At 51.8% G+C, this 20,394-nt stretch overlaps 1 protein-coding gene across 1 annotated transcript in view; it reads left to right on the top strand.

The window, feature by feature from the left end:
- The window catches only part of MALRD1 (MAM and LDL receptor class A domain containing 1), a 348,020-nt gene that overhangs the window by 265,380 nt on the left and 62,246 nt on the right, over positions 1–20,394 (top strand). Inside the window, 2 exon segments of the mRNA XM_068146420.1 lie at positions 12,775–13,050; positions 20,010–20,135. Of these exon segments, the coding sequence (XP_068002521.1) occupies positions 12,775–13,050; positions 20,010–20,135 (402 nt within the window).

The following is a 20,394-nucleotide window of genomic DNA, read 5'->3' as shown; positions in this document are numbered from 1 at the left end:
TGAACCTCTCCTCTCCCCTCCCCTCTCCTCCCCTCCCCTCTCCTCTCCTCTCCTCTCCTCTCCTCTCCTCTCCTCTCCTCTCCTCTCCTCTCCTCTCCTCTCCTCTCCTCTCCTCTCCTCTCCGAACCTCTCCTCTCCGAACCTCTCCTCTCCGAACCTCTCCTCTCCTCTCCGAACCTCTCCTCTCCGAACCTCTCCTCTCCTCTCCGAACCTCTCCTCTCCTCTCCTCTCCTCTCCTCTCCTCTCCTCTCCTCTCCTCTCCTCTCCGAACCTCTCCGAACCTCTCCGAACCTCTCCGAACCTCTCCGAACCTCTCCTCTCTGAACCTCTCCTCTCCGAACCTCTCCTCTCCTCTCTTCTTTCTAAATTGCATGTATTCAAAACAACAAAGGCAATGACTTCTTAGGGAACCACCAGGAGCTGCTCCATTGCCCCTCCTGGTTTAGGGGAAGGCGTTTGGGAACCGGTTTGGTTCTGTATGTGGGATCGGGAGCCAGTGTAGGACAGGGAGACGGTGAGGTTGGCTGCAGGTAATCTGTGTCTAGCCATCTTATTAAGGTGTGAGTTGTAGAGGAGGGAATAGGAATGCCTTTGCATGCAGAACTAGCTGGGGCAGTCACTGGGATCACTTCGGGAAGCCTCCTTGGTGGGAAGGGGAGGTGTGATGAAACTGCAGCAAAACTGGGTCAGAACAGGCAGGCTGCCTTCTGGGGGCAGAACCTCGTGTGAGAAACCTGCCGCTGCACACATGAATCCCAATGTCCCTTTGGCTCCCTGGGGTCTTTTGTTTTGCTTGAGGCTGGTGAGGTGATGACTTTTAATACCTGAAGAGCAGGGCTGCTTTCTCTGCACAAATTATGCAGCAGGCCTCTGATTGATACTACCTTTGCAAGTCTGTCCTTGAGTGACCAGGTCACTCAATGTCCTTGAGTGATCAGGTAGTGATAGGACTAGGGGGAATGGAATGAAGCTGGAGGTGGGGAGATTCAGGCTGGAGGTGAGGAGGAAGTTCTTCCCCATGAGAGTGGTGAAGCCCTGGAATGGGTTGTCCAGGGAGGTGGTTGAGGCCCTGTCCCTGGAGGTGTTTAAGGCCAGGCTGGCTGAGGCTGTGGCCAGGCTGATCTAGTGTGGGGTGTCCCTGCCCATGGCAGGGGGGTTGGAACCCGATGATCCTTGTGGTCCCTTCCAGCCCTGACTGATACTATGATACTATGATGTTTTGCTCACACTTTGTGGTTCAGCTGAAACAGGAAGTGTCACAGAAATTCTTACAGTTTCTGCCTCTCCTGAATTTAAGTCCCAGCATTTAAATCCTGACATTAACCCACAGGCCTCTAACATCCAAGCTTTACCATTCCACTGCCTATTAGAACACTGGTTTGTCCCTTACTCGTCACTGGAGATATAAACTGGATGGACAGAGGCTGTGCAAGTTAAGTAGCTGTCTGGCACTTCTGTCACAGAATGCCAGGTTGGAAGAGACCCCAAGGACCATCTGCTCCAACCTTTCTAGGCGACAGTGGAGTTGCAATGAGCTGGCCCAGCAGCCTGGCAGGCTGAGCCTTACAACTGACCAAATGGGGGGACTCCACCACTTCCTTCGGGAGATGATTCCAATCTCTGACTGTTCTCATGGGGAAAGACTTTCTTCTGGAGTCCAATGGGAATCCCTTCAGCTGTAACTTGTCCCCATCAGCCCTTGTCTTTCCCCTGGGCTCCTTGACAACAGGGAGTCTCCATCCTCCTGGCAGCCACCCTTTATGCACTGGTCTATGGTGATTAGGTCTCCCCTCAGCCTTCTCTTCAGGCTGAATAAGGCTAATTTTTTTATGTATTGGGAGAGTCTTCTCAAGAAACAGATATATAGTAAGCATATTTTATGATGTCTTCCAGAGGTCACCCCAGCAAAATATTTGTGCTTGTGGGGATCTTAGTTTCATAGTTTCATAGTTTCATTCAGGGTTGGAAGGGACCACAAGGATCATCTAGTTCCAACCCCCCTGCCATGGGCAGGGACACCCCACACTAGATCAGGCTGGACAGAGCCTCATCCAGCCTGCTCTTAAACACCCCCAGGGACGGGGCCTCGACCACCTCCCTGGACAACCCATTCCAGGGTTTCACCACTCTCATGGTGAAGAACCTCCTCCTCACATCCAGCCTGAATCTCCCCACCTCCAGCTTCATTCCATTCCCCCTAGTCCTATCACTACCTGATATCCTGAGAAGTCCTTCCCCTGCCTTCCTGTAGGCCCCCTTCAGATACTGGAAGGCGACAATTAGGTCTCCTCGGAGCCTTCTCTTCTCCAGACTGAACAGCCCCAACTCCTTCAGTCTGTCCTCATAGGAGAGGTGCTCCAGCCCTCTGATCATCCTCGTGGCCCTTCTCTGGACACGTTCCAGCACCTCCACATCCCTCTTGTAATAGGGGCTCCAGAACTGGACACAGTACTCCAGGTGGGGTCTCACCAGGGCTGAGTAGAGGGGGAGGATCACCTCCCTCGACCTGCTGGCCACACTTCTCCTGATGCAGCCCAGGATCTGATTGGCTTTGCGGGCTGCAAGTGCACATTGAGAGCTCATGTTGAGCTTTTTGTCCACCAGCACCCCCAAGTCTCTCTCCTCAGGGCTATCCTCCAGCCAGTCACTGCCCAGCCTGTATTTGTGCCTGGGATTGCCTCGACCCAGATGCAGGACCCTGCACTTGCTCTTATTGAACTTCATGAGGTCTTCTTCTGGAAGAAGACAATCATCAGTGAAAGCCAGCACTGACTGCTGCCCCAGCCCTTTCACACTGTGAAATTCCCTGCTACAGCTCTTTGTGACCTTACAGTTCTGAACAGTCCTGCTTGAAGGGGTGCTGGGGGAGGAGAAGCTCAAGAGGAGCCAGCAGGGAGCACTTGCAGCCCAGAGAGCCAAGCAGAGCCTGGGCTGCAGCAAGAGAAGTGTGGCCAGCAGGGCCAGGGAGGGGATTCTGCCCCTCTGCTCCACTCTGCTGGAGCTCTGGGGCCAGTGCTGGAGCCTCTGTGCCAGGAAGGATCTGGACGTGCTGGAAGGTGTCCAGGGAAGGGCCACAAGGATGAGCAGAGGGCTGGAGCTGCTCTGCTCTGGAGACAGACTGAGAGAGTTGGGGTTGTGCAGGCTGGAGAGGAGAAGGCTCCCAGGAGACCTAATTGTGGCCTTCCAGGATCTGAAGGGGGCTCCAAGAAAGCTGGGGAGGGACTTTTGAGGATATCAGGGAGTGATAGGACTGGGGGGAGTGGAGCAAAACTAGAAGTGGGGAGATGGAGATTGGATGTGAGGAAGAAGTTGTTCCCCATGAGGGTGGTGAGAACCTGGCACAGGTTGCCCAGGGAGGTGGTGGAAGCCTCCTGCCTGGAGGTGTTTGCAGCCAGGCTGGATGTGGCTGTGAGCAACCTGCTGTGGTGTGAGGTGTCCCTGGCCATGGCAGGGGGGGTTGGAACTGGCTGCTCCTGGAGGTCCCTTCCAACCCTGACAGTTCTGTGGTTCTAATCATTGCTTTAAGCTTTGAGTCCTTTCAAAGGAATTGTGTTGCCAATTTAAGGTGAATATTTGGGCTGCATCTTGCATATGAACAGGAAAGCAATCCCCAGGCAGTGCCTGGGGATCTGAGTGTTGGAGAAAACAGTCAATGCTTTGCCACCATCAGTCATGCTTCCAGTGCTTGTCAGCAGTTCAGTACAAACATTGCTTATTGAAGTAATTAACAGATCAAAGAAAACAAATCCAAATGTGCTTCTGTGTCTTCTCTTCTGCTTCCCTGTTCCTTATCAGTCTATATTTTTTCATTGCTTTTTTCAGGCTGTTTGCTTTCCTAGTGTACTTATTCCAGCTGCTCAGAGCTAGCTTAAGTGTTTTCATTCTTTTCTTCTGTTTTGTGAACAGCTTTTTATCATCCAGCATTTGCTATTAAAGCCTTTTAGACTTCTAGGTTCCTTTTTTTCATTCATTCCTTTCTTTATAAAACATCATGGATGTGAACTCCAGCACAGGAGGTTCCACCTCAGCATGAGGAGGAACTTCTTCCCTGTGAGGGTCCCAGAGGCCTGGAGCAGGCTGCCCAGAGAGGTTGTGGAGTCTCCTTGTCTGGAGCCTTTGCAGCTCTGTCTGGATGTGTTCCTGTGTGACCTGTGCTGGATTCTATGGTCCTGCTCTGGCAGGGAGATTGGACTGATGATCTCCAGAGGTGCTTTCCAACCCCTGCAATCCTGTGAGCCTGTGATCAGATGAACATAAATGAAAGGAGTGCCAGAGTTACAAACTTCACATCTGGAGTACTGTGTCCAGTTCTGGGCTCCCCAGTTCAAGAGGAACAGGGATATACTGGAGGGAGTCCCACAGAGGCTACAAGGATGTTGAAGGAACTGGAACACCTGTCTGATTAGGAGAGGCTGAGAGCCCTGGGACTATCTAGTCTGGAGAAGAGAAGGCTGAGAGGGGATCTAATAAATGTCTATAAATACCTGAAGGGTGAGTGTCAAGAAGAAGGAGCCAGGCTCTTTGCAGTGGTGTCCTGTGATAGGACAAGGGGCACAAGCTGGAAGCCAGGAGGTTCCACCTCAATGTGTGATGAAACTTTTTTGCTTGGGGCTGCTGGAGCCCTGGAGCAGGCTGCCCAGAGAGGCTGTGGAGACTTTCCAAACCCACCTGGATGCATTCCTGTGCAGCCTGCCCTGTGTGATCCTGCTCTGGCAGGGGGGTTGGATTTGATGACCTCTAGAGCTCCCTCCCAACCCCTACCATTCGGTGGCTCTATGATTCTCAATGCTATCTGCCTGCCAACTGAAAAGAGGGCAAAATAATATCACCTCTGTAATTTTGGGGTATCAGATTGGAAATGCCCCAAACCTTTGTTGCTTTCAGAGCAACAAAACTGCAGAATTGTGGATTAAAACAGAAAGCAAACATAAAATGGCCAAAATGTCTCTGAAGTGGCAGAGCACCAAAAGTATCCTGGGCAAAGAAGCCCTAGAAGCAAAGCAGCCTAGAAGCCAGCCTTTTGCAGGTAACTTTATGTGCTCCATGGCTCTTTCAGTGGTTCCCATTTCTCTAGCTCTTGTAAGAGAACAGCTTAAAAAGCACAGTGGGTGTTTGTGTGCTCTTTGTGAAAACCATGAGGCTGGGGGTGCCAAGAAGAGTCCTGCTGAAGCTGTTTGTGTGCCCCTGTGTGCAGGAGCAAAGCAAGAGTGAGAAAGCTCTGCAGCAGAGCAGAACTCATTTGATGGAGGCATGGATGAAATCATAGTATCATAGTATCATAGTATCAGTCAGGGTTGGAAGGGACCACAAGGATCATCTAGTTCCAACCCCCCTGCCATGGGCAGGGACACCCCACACTAGATCAGCCTGGCCACAGCCTCAGCCAGCCTGGCCTTAAACACCTCCAGAGACAGGGCCTCAACCACCTCCCTGGACAACCCATTCCAGGGCTTCACCACTCTCATGGGGAAGAACTTCCTCCTCCCCTCCAGCCTGAATCTCCCCACCTCCAGCTTCATTCCATTCCCCCTAGTCCTATCACTCCCTGAGATCCTGAGCAGTCCCTCCCCAGCCTTCTTGGAGCCCCCTTCAGATACTGGAAGGCCACAATGAGGTCACCTGGGAGTCTTCTCCTCTCCAGACTGAACAGCCCCAACTCCTTCAGTCTGTCCTCACAGGAGAGGTGCTCCAGCCCTCTGCTCATCCTCCTGGCCCTGCTCTGGACACCTTCCAGCACCTCCAGATCCCTCTTGTAATAGGGGCTCCAGAACTGGAGGCAGTACTCCAGGTGGGGTCTCCCCAGAGCTGAGCAGAGGGGGAGAATCACCTCCCTTGCCCTGCTGGCCACACTTCTCCTGCTGCAGCCCAGGCTCTGATTTGCTTTCTGGGCTGCAAGTGCACACTGAGAGCTCCTGGTGAGCTTCTTGTCCCCCAGCACCCCCAAGTCTCTCTCCTCAGGGCTGAAATCATCCCATGATCCATCTCTGAAACTCCCAGAGCCTAAACACAGGAGGTCCTGGAAGGGTTAACTGACTGAGCTGCAGATGTGATGGTGTTAGATCTTGGGCAAAACTCTGTAGAGGAGACAACTTCTGATTTCTCTGAGCTGCAGAGCCAGGGGAATCGGTGTTGGCTTGTCTGCTCATGCTTGCAGGGAAGCAGCAATCACTCTCAAGTTGAGAGCTCAGGGAGATTCTTTTCCTCAAGGGCAAGAGATGATTCAGGGGGAGCTGCTGGGGGAAGCTGCCTGTGAAAACAGAGGAGGGAAGAGGAATGTGAGCAGTGATAGAGGACTGAGCATACCAGGGATGCTTGGGAATATTAGTTTTTTTTCTTTAGTTAATTAGTTTCTCCCTGAAACCACTCAGAACTTGGTTTAGATCTTCATTGCCTGGCAGGGGTAGGGCAGATCTGCATTTTAAAAAGGAAGACGTTTCAATCTAGGCCACAATTCCTTGAAGAGCTTCTTCAGGCTCAAGGGAAGGGACCTCCAAATATCACCGAGTCCAAACCCCTGCCTGAGCAGAACCACAGAATCCAGCCCAGGTCACGCAGGGATGCATCCAAATGGGTCTTGAAAGTCTCCAGAGAAGGAGACTGCACAATCTTCAGCCTCTCCCAGTGCAGAGAGCTAGCTGGGATGAAGCCACAGTTCTGTGGGTTTCACAGGACAAGAACCTGGGAATAACTTCACATGACCTAGACCAGCAAGTCCTGACTGCAATTGTGTAGTGTTCAAACAAGTCCACCCCTGCCCAAATCTCTCACTTCCTCTTTCTTTTCTTCCACTTGTGGAGAACAGTGAAGTCTTCTGACTCCAGCTAGCTGCCTTTCAGGAAGCTAAAAACTCTTTGGGTTCCTTAATAATGTATTGCAAGTGGTTTCATTACCAGTGAATTGCCAACCCCCATCTGTTTACCACTAAACTAAAACCCAAGCAGACTCAAATCACAGAGATGCTTTGCCTTGCTAAGTTTGTTCAGTCAAATCCACACATTTCCTTGGAGGGATGGAGGGAAATCATTTTTGGAATGAAATAGTTTCCTGGTACTGTCTTAGCAAGAAGAAAACTCAGATTCTTCATCGTGTGAAATTTCCCTTTGTCCTCACCAGCAGTCCCTGACAAGCTCAGATGGATCTCAGAACTTACAGAGCTCTCACCATAGCTTTTCTTCCTTAGGGATCCTCTGTTTATAACCAATTTGTACCTGCAGAAGATCCCTTTCATTAGAAGCTGGTGGAGAGGGTCCAGAGGAGGGCCACAAAAATGCTCAGGGGGTTGGAGCAGCTCTGCTACAAGGACAGGCTGAGGGAGTTGGGGGTGTGCAGCCTGGAGAAGAGAAGGCTCCAGGGAGACCTAAAAGCAGCCTGCCAGGACCTGAAGGGGGCTGCAAGAAGGCTGCAGAGAGACTGTTTGCAAAGGCCTGCAGGGACAGGACCAGGGGCAACGGCTTCAAACAAGAGCAGAGCAGATTGAGACTGGATGTGAGGAACAAGTTCTGCACCAGGAGGGTGGTGGAACACTGGAGCAGGCTGGGGCCCCATCCATGAGATCACAGAATTACAGAATCACCAAGGTTGGAAGAGACCTCAAAGATCATCAAGTCCAACCTGTCACCACAGACCTCATGACTAAACCATGGCACCAAGTGTCACATCCAATCCCCTCCTGAACACCTCCAGGGATGGGGACTCCACCACCTCCCTGGGCAGCACAGTCCAATGGCTAACAACTCTCTCAGTGAAGAACTTTCTCCTCACCTCCAGCCCAAACTTCCCCTGGCACAGCTTGAGACTGTGTCCTCTTGTTCTGGTGATGTTTGCCTGGGAGAAGAGACCAACCCCCACCTGGCTACAACCTCCCTTCAGGTAGTTGTAGAGACAAATGAGGTCACCCCTGAGCCTCCTCTTCTCTAGGCTTAACACCCCCAGCTCCCTCAGCCTCTCCTCACAGGGCTTGTGCTATATTCAAGGTGAGGCTGGAGAGGGCTGTGGGCAACCTGATCTAGTGGAGGATGTCCCTGCTGAGTGCAGAGGGGTTGGCCTGGATGAGCTTTGGAGGTCCCTTCCAACCCAGACAATTCTATGATTCTAGAGTAGTGCTATCTATGACAATGCACTGATACCAAGAACCTCCTCTTTTTGCCACTCCAAACCTGTCCTCTAGTCAAGTCCACATCATTTTGCTGCAGGTGATCTGTTAGAGAACAGCCCCAGGAGAAGGACCTGGGAGTGCTGGTGAACAAGTTCTGCATGGGACAGCAATGTGCCCTGGGGGCCAAGAAGGCCAATGGGGTCCTGGGGGGCATTCAGAGGAGTGTGTCCAGCAGAGCCAGGGAGGCTCTCCTCCCCCTCTACTCTGCCCTGCTGAGACCTCACCTGGAATATTGCATCCAGCTCTGGGCTCCCCAGTTCAGGAGGGACAGGGATCTGATGGAGAGAGTCCAAGGGAGGGCTACAAGGATGCTGCAGGGCCTGGAGCACTGCCTGGGGAGGAGAGGCTGAGAGCCCTGGGGCTGTTTACTCTGGAGAGGAGAAGGCTGAGAGGGATCTGATCAATGTCTATCAATAGCTGAGGGCTGGGGGTCAGGAAGGAAGGGACAGGGACAGCCTCTGCTCACTGTGCCCTGGGAAAGGACAAGAGACAATGGATGGAAACTGCAGCACAGGAGGTTCCACCTCAACATGAAGAAGAACTTCTTGACTGTGCGGGTCCCAGAGGCCTGGAGCAGGCTGCCCAGAGAGGTTGTGGAGTCTCCTTCTCAGGAGCCTTTGCAGCCCTGTCTGGATGTGTTCCTGTGTGACCTGTGCTGGATTCTGTGGCCCTGCTCTGGCAGGGGGGTTGGACTGGAAGGTCTCCAGAGGTCCTTTCCATCACCTAACATCCTGTGAGCCTGTGATCCTAAAGCCTCAACAGCTTTCCCAGTTCTTCATTGCTCCTACTGCATAAACAAATTCATCCCAACAGCAGGCATAGCTACCAATTCCTGGACTGTTCTTTATCAGAAATATAGCACATGAGAAGCAGCTGAGGCAGCTGGAGTTTAGTCTGGAGAAAAGGAGGCTGAGGGGAGACCTTCTGGCTCTCTACAAATGCCTGACAGGAGGTTGAAGCAAGGTGAGGGTTGGTCTCTCCTCCCAAGTAACAAGTGATAGGAAGTGGCCTCAAGTTTCAGCAGGTTGGAGCTTAGAAGCAACTTCTTCCCTGAAAAGGCTCTCAAGCACTGGCACAGGCTGCCCAGGGAGATGGTTGAAACCCCATCCCTGGAGGTGTTTCAAAGAGGCAGAGCTGTGGTGTTGAGGGCCATGACTTAGCCACAGCCTCGGTAGAGTTAGAGAATGGTTGGACTCCATGATCTTCAAGGTCTTTTCCAACTGGAACCATTCCTTGATTCTCTGTTGCACAGTGCTGACAGTGTAACAGACCAGGATGTGACAATGCCAGCAACAGAGGTCCTCCTGGCCACAGAGCAGCCTGTGCTGCTCAGCCTTGGCAGAGTTAGAGAATGGTTGGACTTGATGACCCCAAAGGACTTTTCCAACCAAACCAATTCTGTATTTCTATTAATTCCCCCTTCTTTGGGGTTCCTTTTACAGGCTTTGAGATTAACATTTTGTTTTCCAGCAGGAGCTTCACTGACTGATAAAGACTCACAGGCAGATGGTTAAAGCATTTGAGCAACCTTTGTCTAGTTGGGGTCCCCCCCCGCAAGGTTATTTCCTTGCAGCCACCTAGGACAGGCTGATTTCATGCCCTGATCCCATGTTTACTGCCATGCAAGTAAGGACTGCCACTTATTTCCATCTGATTAATGCATGGGATTGGAGCTGTAATTAATTTCCCCTCTGGCCTAATGGAAACCATTGGAGTGGGATATTTTTGGTGGCTTTCAGTTACAGTTAATAGATCCACAGGTTTTTATTAGATTTAGTAGGCAAATTCCTTATGCAAATAGAGCAGGCAAGTGGTTAGTTTTCAAGGGTCTGATGCAAGGCCCATTAAAATCAATATGAGTTGTTCCATTTACCTAAATGGGCTTTGGAGCAAGCTCTGATCCAAATGAGCTAATGCTGCCTAATAGCCTGCAGGAACTTTGTTTCATGCTTCCTGGTGTCGACTCCAATGCTAATGTCTTCTGCTCTTAACTAGAATTCACTCTTGCAGGTGATACAGAAATACAATCCCAAGCACAAACCCAGGCTGGGTGGAGAATGGCTGAGAGCAGCCTGGAGGAGAAGGCCTTGGAGGTGTCAGCTGGGGACAAACTCCCCAGGAGCCAGCAGTGGTCCCTGGCAGCCCAGCAGGCAGCTGTGTGCTGAGCTGCATCCAGAGCAGGGAGAGCAGCAGCACAGGGAGGGGATTCTGCCCCTCTGCTCTGCTTTGCTCAGACCCCACCTGCATCACTGCCTCCAGCTCTGGGGCCCCCCAGCACAAGAAGGACCTGGGGCTGCTGGAGAGTGGCCAGAGGAGGCCACAAAGATGATCCAAGGGGTGGAGAACCTCCCCTATCACAGACTCACTAAGGTTGGAAGAGACTTCGAGGATCACTGAGTCCAACCTGTCACCACAGACCTCATGGCTAGACCATGGCACCAAGTGCCACATCCAATCTCCCCTTGAACACCTCCAGGGATGGTGACTCCACCACCTCCCTGGGCAGCCATGGGGACCTTGTCAGCCTGGAGATGAGAAGGCTCCAGGGAGACCTGAGAGAGGCCTTCCAGTACCTGAAGGGGGCTACGAGAAGGCTGGGGAGGGACTGTAGTGAAAGGACAAGAGGGAAGGTGCTGCTATGTGACCTGCCCTAGGTGACCCTGCTTTGGCAGGGAGGTTGGACTGGGTGATCTCTGGAGGTGCCTTTCAACCCCTCCCCTTTCATGATTCTATGACTTTTGTAAGGCTGACTCAGGTGAGAGGACCTCTGTGTAACCCAGCACAGCTGAGGGTCTTCATGAGGGGCCTCTCCTTAGCTTCAGCTCGCTTGTCACTGCAAAGCACATCCTGGGTGTTACCTTTCCAGTTCAATCCTGCCCTCTGGCAAGCAAACAAAATGAATATTGCCACTCTTTGGAATGAAATATGTCACCAGCAGACTCTGCAATGATAATCTCAATATAAATAATTACAGAGAATAGCAGCTTTGAAGGCAAGTCATTAGTCTGGCATTATTGTGCTGCTTGAGATTTCACTTGGAATTAGTTAATGGGTTTCCAGATCTGCATATGCCTCCTGAATTGGGTTTCAATGTTAGCTCTGCACAAATGGATGTTTTATCAGGGCTCAAAATGTTTACAAGGCACAGCAAATTTCAGTTTCAGTTTAAGAGCCACAGAATGGTTTGGCTTGGAAGGGACTATAAAGATCACCCAGTTTCAACCCCACTGCCACGGGCAGGGACACCTCCTACCAGAGCAGGTTGATCAAGGCCCCAGCCAAATTGGTTTTTAACACTTCCAGTCTTGGAGCCTCCACAGCCTTCTCTGGGCAACCTGTTCCAGCGCCTCACCACCCTCATGGAGAAGAATTTCTTCCTATTGTTCAGTCTACATCCAGCTTCTTGTCCTGTCACTCCAAGCCTTTGTCAAGAGTCCCTCTGCAGCTGTCCTGTAGCCCCCTTCAAATGCTGGAAGGCTGCTCTAAGGTCTCCCCAGAGCCTTCTCTTCTCCAGGCTGAACATAGTATCACAGTATCATAGTATCATAGTATCAGTCAAGGTTGGAAGGGACCACAAGGATCATCCACTTCCAACCGCCCTGCCATGGGCAGGGACACCCCACACTACATCAGCCTGGCCACAGCCTCATCCAGCCTGGCCTTAAACACCTCCAGGGACAGGGCCCCAGCCACCTCCCTGGACAACCCATTCCAGGGCTTCACCACTCTCATGGTGAGGAACTTCCTCCTCCCCTCCAGCCTGAATCTCCCCACCTCCACCTTCATTCCATTCCCCCTAGTCCTATCACTGCCTGAGATCCTGAGCAGTCCCAGCTTACTCAGCCTTTCTTCACAGCAGAGGTTCTCCAGCCCTTGGATCATCCTCATGGTTTCCTGTGGACCTAGTCTCACAGTTCCATGTCCTTCTTGTGCTGGGAGCTCCAGGGCTGGACACAGAACTCCAGGTGGGCTTCTCACCAGAGCAGAGCAGGGTGGCACAATCCCCTCTGTTTACCTGCTGTCCTTGCTGCTGGGAATGCAGGCCAGACATGGATAGTTTCTGGGCTGCAATTGCACATTTCCAGCTCATGCTGGTAACGAGCACATCACCCAGCACCCCCAAGTCCTTCTCCTCAGCACTGCTCTCCAGCCATTCTCTGCCCAGCCTGGATTTGTACTTGGGATTGCCCTGACCCAGCGGCAGGACCTTGCACTTGGCTTTGTTGAACTTCATGAGGCTGGCAGTGGCCCTCCTCTCAAACCTGTCAAGGTCCTTCTGTATGGCAGCCTACTTCATTTGAAAGCAAATAGGTTTAAGCTTTCTTGATGCAAAGAAAATAGATTTATTCTAGGAGGGCAGTTTTGGCAGGCCAGAGCAGGCAGGATGCTTTAGAGCATGCCAACCAGGACACAGCTTTTCCTGTTGCATCTGAAATCAGAGAGCAGTGAGCTGGTTAACGCTGTGAGGTTAAAAGGAAGGTGAGAGCCTTGTGGTCTTTGAGGTATATTTCTCATTTATTGCTCTGATCTGAAATGACTTTGCTGCTTTCAGGGCTGACTGTGGATTTTTCAACAATGCCCTGAACATGATCAATATTCCTTCCTTTCTTTCCTGCAGGATCAGCTGACCCACACCCCCCCCTCTGCAGCCCAGAGCAGTTCCCATGTGCCTACATGCAGCAGTGCCTGCCCCTTGCTGCCAGATGCGATGGGGCTGAAGACTGCCGGGATGGGAGTGATGAAAGGGACTGTCCCACACAGCTGCCTACCACCATGGCTCCTGGCTCCTGCAAGCAGACAGAGTTCCTGTGTCCATCTGAAGGCTGTATCCCATCCCTCCTGAGGTGTGATGGTGTTCCTGACTGCCAGCTTCACGAAGATGAACTTGGTTGCCGTAAGTCACTTCCATCCCAAGAGTTAAGGTGGTGCTAACTGACTTTCCTGAGGCAGTGATGTGAAGAGCAACAGAATGAAGTCTGCATGTGAAGCAGGCTGTGGATGTGGTCTACCTGGACTTCAGCAAGGCCTTTGACACCATCCCCCACAGCAAACTCCTGGCCAAGCTGCCAGCCCCTGGCTTGGACAGCAGCACTCTGAGCTGGGTGAGGAACTGGCTGGAGGCTGAGCCCAGAGAGTGGTGGTGAATGGTGCCACAGCCAGCTGGCAGCCAGGCACCAGTGGTGTGCCCCAGGGATCACTGCTGGGCCCCATCCTGTTCAAAATCTTTATTAATGATCTGGAGGAGGGCATTGAGTCCATCATCAGTAAATTTGCAGACAGTACCAAGCTGGGGCAGGAGTTGATCTGCTGGAGGGTAGAGAGGCTCTGCAGAGGGACCTCAACAGGCTGGACAGATGGGCAGAGTCCAAGGGCAGGAGATTGAACACATCCAAGTGCCAGGTGCTGCACTTTGGCCACAGCAACCCCATGCAGAGCTCCAGGCTGGGGTCAGAGTGGCTGACAGCTGCCAAACAGAGAGGGACCTGGGGGTGCAGATTGACAGCCACCTGAACACGAGCCAGCAGTGTACCCAGGTGGCCAAGAAGGCCAAGGGCATCCTGGCCAGCATCAGGAACAGTGTGGCCAGTAGAAGCAGGGAAGTCATTGTGCCCTATGCTCAGCACTGGTTAGGCCACACCTTGAGTCCTGTGTCCAGTTCTGGGCTCCTCAGTTTAGGAAGGACATTGAGAGACTTGAAGGTGTCCAGAGAAGGGCAACAAGGCTGGGGAGAGGCCTTGAGCACAGCCCTGTGAGGAGAGGCTGAGGGAGCTGGGGTTGCTTAGCCTGGAGAAGAGGAGGCTCAGGGGAGACCTCATTGCTCTCTACAGCTACCTGAAGGGAGGTTGTAGCCAGGTGGGGGTTGGTCTCTTCTTTCTAGCAACCAGCACCAGAACAAGAGGACACAGTCTCAAGCTGTGCCAGGGGAAGTTTAGGCTGGAGGTGAGGAGAAAGTTCTTCACTGAGAGAGTTGTTAGCCATTGGAATGTGCTGCCCAGGGAGGTGATGGAGTCCCCATCCCTGGAGGTGTTCAAGAGGGGATTGGATGTGGCACTTGGTGCCATGGTTTAGTCATGAGGTCTGTGGTGACAGGTTGGACTGGATGATCCTCGAGGTCTCTTCCAACCTTGGTGATACTGTGATACTCTGATACTGTGTTGGGTTGAAGGTTGGACTCAGTGAGCCCAGAAGCCCATCCAGGGCTAGGGGAAATAATGAATGGCTAAATGACTCTTTCTGTTCTCAGCACATATGAAGGATATGGGGTTTTATTTCAAAGTTCCAGTGCTGTTTGTTTTGAATTCTGAACACAGCTGACAGTCTGAGTATTGGTGTGCAAATGATCACTTCCAAAACTGCTTCAAATACCAGTGGGACATCAGCTCCAAAACTGCAAAGAATGTCCAGGGTTTGGATCTGACTGCACCACCATAAGCATGAGATTGTGATTTGGTTGGGAAAGTGCAGCAGAGGGCAGGGGACTGTCAGTTGTTGTCTGGAAGCTGCTGAGCATAAGAGATGGATGGTAGGACAGGATACAAATGAGGGATGCTGGAAGCTGCTGGGATGATGCCAGTCTGAGAGGTCAAGGCAAATCTTTGCTGTTCTTCTTGTTGCTTTTATCTTGCTGTCACTACCAGCAAAAGCCCTATGAGGAGAGGCTGAGGGAGCTGGGGTTGCTTAGCCTGGAGAGGAGGAGACTCAGGGGAGACCTTATTGCTCTCTACAACTCCCTGAAGGGAGGTTGTAGCCAGGTGGGGTTTGGTCTCTTCTCCCAGGCAGCATCAGAACAAGAGAACACAGTCTCAGGCTGTGCCAGGGGAGGTTTAGGCTGGATGTTAGGAAGAAGTTCTACACAGAGAGAGTGATTGCCCATTGGGATGTGCTGCCTGGGGAGGTGGTGGAGTCGTCATCACTGTAGGTGTTCAGGAGGAGACTTGACAGGGTGCTTGGTGCCATGGGTTAGTTGATTAGGTGGTGTTGGATGATAGGTTGGACATGATGATCTTGAAGGTCTCTTCCAACCTGGCTTATTCCATTCCATTCCATTCCATTCCATTCCACTCCATTCCATTCCATTCCATTCCATTCCATTCCATTCCATTCCATTCCATTCCATTCCATTCCACTCCATTCCATTCCCTCTTCAATAGCAAGATTTCTCCAGCCTGTTGAGGAGGGTTTGAACCAAACACGTGTGCAGAGCAGTGCAGTGACAATAAAATCAGCCAGAACTGTGCAAGTTGGGAACAAAAGCAACCTCCTCTTCATGCTTGCTGGCATTCTACAGACTTCAGTGAGGGCATGGATTTAGATGGTGGCACAAAGCCTCCCTTACTCACAGAACTAATTTCATATCTCTGAAAGAACAGGAAAAAATTGGCAAGAGTTGACTGGCAAGATCAAAACTCTCAGGATTTGCCTCCATGATTATGGTCTGAATTGAGCTGCAAGAGTTTAAATTTAGCAGCCTCTTGCAGTCCATTTGGGCCAATAATTGATATTGTAGCCAAGAGTGGAACAAATATATCCTACAGCAGCTTGGCCATCTAGCCTGGGAGGCTTACTGCTGAGCACAGTGGCTCTGGAGCCCAGGACAGGAAAGCATGAGGTTTAGATGTGGCAAGGGGGTGTTTTTAATACTGCCAGATTCTCTCTCCCACTCCAAGCTCACAAGCTAATGTGGGTGTAGCTAAGGCTGAAGAAGTCAGAAGGGTTCCCTCTGGTTTGCATTAGCCATGGTGGGAAGAGTTCAGCTTAAATTACCTAAAGAAAAACCTTAGCATAGAATCACAGAATCTTAGGGGTTGGAAGAGACCTCCAGAGATCATCCAGGCCAACCCCCCTGCCAAAGCAGCATCACCCAGGGCAGGTCACACAGGAACACATCCAGGTTGGCTTTAAACATCTCCAGAGCAGGAGACTCCACAGCCTCTCTGGGCAGCCTGCTCCAGCCCTCCAGCACCCTCACAACAGTTTCTCCTTCTGTTGAGGTGGAAGCTCCTGGATTTTAACTTATATACAACTCAGTAATTGAGGGTAGCATGACAGAACCTTGTGTGAAATAAAATGACACAATAGTGTTGTATTCTTGTCCTGGTTTTGCTGGCTCAGAATGCTAGGCTGGCCATGGGCTGCAGGCCATCAGCATCTCCGAGTCAGCCAGCACAGCACAGCTGAGCTGGGTTGGCTTCAGGTGTGTCCCAGCACATCAGCATCACACAGCATAAAGGGAGGAGCTGGAGAAGACAGGAGCCTCCTGCAAGAGCCTTCTGCTTGGGCTGCTTGTCATAGTATCATTCAGGGTTGGAAGGGACCACAAGGATCAGCTAGTTCCAACCCCCCTGCCATGGGCAGGGACACCCCACACTAGATCAGCCTGGCCACAGCCTCAGCCAGCCTGGGCTTAAACACCTCCAGGGACAGGGCCCCAACCACCTCCCTGGACAACCCATTCCAGGGCTTCACCACTCTCATGGGGAAGAACTTCCTCCTCCCCTCCAGCCTCAATCTCCCCACCTCCAGCTTCATTCCATTCCCCCTAGTCCTATCACTGCCTGAGATCCTGAGCAGTCCCTCCCCAGCCTTCCTGTAGCCCTCTTCAGATACTGGAAGGCCACAATGAGGTCACCTGGGAGCCTTCTCTTCTGCAGACTGAACAGCCCCAACTCCTTCAGTCTGTCCTCACAGGAGAGGTGCTCCAGCCCTCTGCTCATCCTCCTGGCCCTTCTCTGGACACCTTCCAGCACCTCCAGATCCCTCTTGTAAGAGGGGCTCCAGAACTGGAGGCAGTACTCCAGGTGGGGTTTCCCCAGAGCTGAGCAGAGGGGGAGAATCACCTCCCTTACCCTGCTGGCCACACTTCTCCTGATGCAGCCCAGGATCTGATTGGCTTTGTGGGCTGCAAGTGCACCCTGAGAGCTCCTGTTGAGCTTCTTCTCCCCCAGCACCCCCAAGGCTCTCTCCTCAGGGCTGCTTTCCAGCCAGTCACTGCTCAGCCTGGATTTGTGCCTGGGGTTGCCTCGACCCAGCTGCAGGACCCTGCCCTTGGTCTTGTTGAACCTCATGAGGTTGGCTTGTGCCCACCTCTCCAGCCTGTCCAGGTCCCTCTTCACTCTGCTCCTCATCTTTCTGCTGCTCTCGAGGATTGTTGTTGTGTCCAGAGTGACTGCTGCACCTTTGCTGGGGTGGGTACAACTTGACATATCTTTCTCTATTGTTGGCATTAATTTGGCTGTTTCATTAAATCCTTTTCATTTCACCATGTGGCTCTTCTCTCCTTTTCCAAATCCCTCTTCTCTACTGGGGTGATAGAGCAACTGCTAGAGTTTATCACTCAGTAAGGGCTACACATAGAGATCCCTTCAGGAATCCTGGAATGATAGGGTTAGGCTTGGAAGGGACCTCAAGGCTCAGCCAGTTCCAACCCCCCTGCCATGGCCAGGGACACCTCACACTACAGCAGGTTGCTCACAGCCACATCCAGCCTGGCTGCAAACACCTCCAGGCAGGAGGCTTCCACCACCTCCCTGGGCAACCTGTGCCAGGCTCTCACCACCCTCCTGGGGAACAACTTCTTCCTCACATCCAATCTCAATCTCCCCACTTCTAGTTTTGCTCCATTGCCCCCAGTCCTATCCCTCCCTGACACCCTCAAAAGTCCCTCCTCAGATTTCTTGGAGACCCTTGCAGATACTGGAAGGCCACAAGAAATCTCCTCAGAGCCTTCTCTTCTCCAGTCCTAACTCCCTCAGTCTGCTCTCATAGCAGAGCAGCTCCAGCCCTCTGCTCATCCTCATGGCCCTTCTCTGGACACCTTCCAGCACCTCCAGAGCCTTCCTGGCACAGAGGCTCCAGAACTGGCCCCAGAGCTCCAGCTGTGGTCTCAGCAGAGTGGATCAGAGGGGCAGAATCCCCTCCCTGGCCCTGCTGGCCACACTTCTCTTGCTGCAGCCCAGGCTCTGCTTGGCTCTCTGGGCTGCAAGTGCACACTTGCAGGAGTCTGAAGTAGCATCAGGTACATCCTGTAGATCAGTGACTCAGGAATAATTCTGTATTTGAGGGCTTATGGTTACAGGGGTTTTATATCTCATCAATCTTCTGGGCAAACATTCTGCCCAAAACCAAATCATGTGTGCAAGCTTATGGTGTTAATCTCCTTTTAATATGTTGAGCCTCTGTTGGTGTTTAGATTCTTGTGACAGAAGAAAACAATACACCAGAACAAGAGGACACAGTCTCAAGCTGCACCAGGGGAGGCTTAGGCTGGATGTTAGGAAGAAATTCTCACCAGAAAGAGAGATTGGCCATTGGGATGTGCTGCCCAGGGAGGTGGTGGAGTCACCATCCCTGGAGGTCTTTAGGAAGAGCCTGGATGAGGCACTTGGTGGCATGGTTTAGTTGGTTAGATGGTGTTGGGTGATAGGTTGGACTCTATGATCTCTGAGGTCTTTTCCAACCTGGTTAATTCTATTCTATTCTAATCACAGAGTCACCAAGGTTAGAAGAGACTTCAAAGCTCATCGAGTCCAACCTGTCACCACAGACCTCATGACTAGACCATGGCACCAAGTGCCACATCCAATCCCCTCTTGAACACCTCCAGGGGTGGTGACTCCACCACCTCCCTGGGCAGCCCATTCCAGTGGCCAATGACTCTCTCAGTGAACATCAGTTTTTCTCCTTGTGTTCAGAAGTGCCCCCCACCTTTTTCAAACTGGGACATGGATGAGAGTTGGTTATGCTTTGTGATATGGATTTCAAAACTGGGATGTGATTGAGAGTTGCTTCTGGTTTGTGATATGGATTTCCCCTGGGGTTTTGTAGCCTGCTGTCTCAGCATTTCAAGGAAATCCAACCTCCTTTCCACACATGTGACATGGGAAACTCCAGCTTCTGTCATGTCCATGCTCTGGGCTTGGCTACTTGTCTGCTCAGTAGTGGAGCTGTGAATAAACACAGTAGAGCTATTAGCAAAGTCAAAAGTAATGTTTCTGGAGGTGAAAGCTCACAGTGATGTCATGGTTTGACATGGGTGCCTATAAGAAACCACAGAGAGGATCTCCAGGAGGTCCAGGGGGTCCAGCAGGTGGATAGGAAATTGTAATCTTGTATTTCATTCCCAGAATGCCTGCATCTCGCCTTCATAAGGGGGCAGCACAAGCTGCCTCTTCCCCTTTCTTTCCCTTCACAAGCTCTCTCTCCATCTGGCTCTCTTGTGTTGCTTTGCATGGGAGCTGGGCTTGGAGTGGCCTGGCTGGAGCCTAGAGCTGGCAAGGTAACCTCTGGCGGTGTCATTTTTGGCTTAGGTATGGGGAGGGGCAGGTAGGAACATCCTCTGTGTGAGGAGAGCCTGAGGGAGCTGAGGGCTCTGTAGCTTAGAGGAGACTGAGAGGTGAGCTCCTTGCTGGTGCTCAAGATGTGCAGGGGGAGTGCCCAGAGGCTGGAGCCAGGCTCTGCTGGGTGCTGCCCAATGCCAGCACAAGGGGCAGTGGTGGAAGCTGAGGCAGAGGAAGTGCCATGGAAACAGGAGGAAGAATTTTTTCCCTGTGAGGGTGACAGAGCCCTGGAGCAGGCTGCCCAGGGGGGGTTGTGGAGTCTCCCTCTCTGGAGATACTCCAAACTCACCTGGATGTGTTCCTGTGTGACCCGGAGGGGGGTTGGACTGGATGAGCTTTCGAGGTCCCTCCCAGCCCCTGACGTTCTGTAAAGGGATCCTGCCTTGCTCCTTAAACTGAGACAAGTGGTCAAACAGCTGCAAGTTCCTGTAGCAGGAATGAGTTTTTTCTGATGGTGCTTCCACAGTGAGGAAAGATAAATAGCTGATAATAACTGTTCTGTCACTTTTTGTTTCAGCCATTAAAGACTGTTTTGATGGTTCTCTGCTCTGTGCATCGACAAATCGATGCATAGCCATCTCCCAGCGCTGTGATGGGGTGGCAGACTGCATTGATTTCAGCCCTGATGAGTCCAGCTGCTCAGGTACTTAATTTTCCATGAAGACAACATTTGAACCAGAAATGTGTAGCCATTTTCTACTGAGTCTTCAGGCAGCCCTCAAACTTGACTGAGCTTTCTCTGCTGAAACGTAATGGAATTACAGCAGGCAGGAGGTTTCCTGCTGAAAGCACAGCACAGAGAAAGCAGTGAGAAAGATGGGGAATCATATGCTCAGTTGATGTGCTCAAGGGATGTTTTAAGGTATAAACACCAAAAGCCTCTGTAGCACACCACTGAGGAA

Source organism: Melanerpes formicivorus, unplaced genomic scaffold, assembly GCF_026170545.1.
Source record: "Melanerpes formicivorus ecotype bairdi unplaced genomic scaffold, bMelFor1.0.p_v2 SCAF_13, whole genome shotgun sequence".
Lineage (NCBI taxonomy): Eukaryota > Metazoa > Chordata > Aves > Piciformes > Picidae > Melanerpes > Melanerpes formicivorus.
This window is presented reverse-complemented; position numbering and strand designations above follow the sequence as displayed.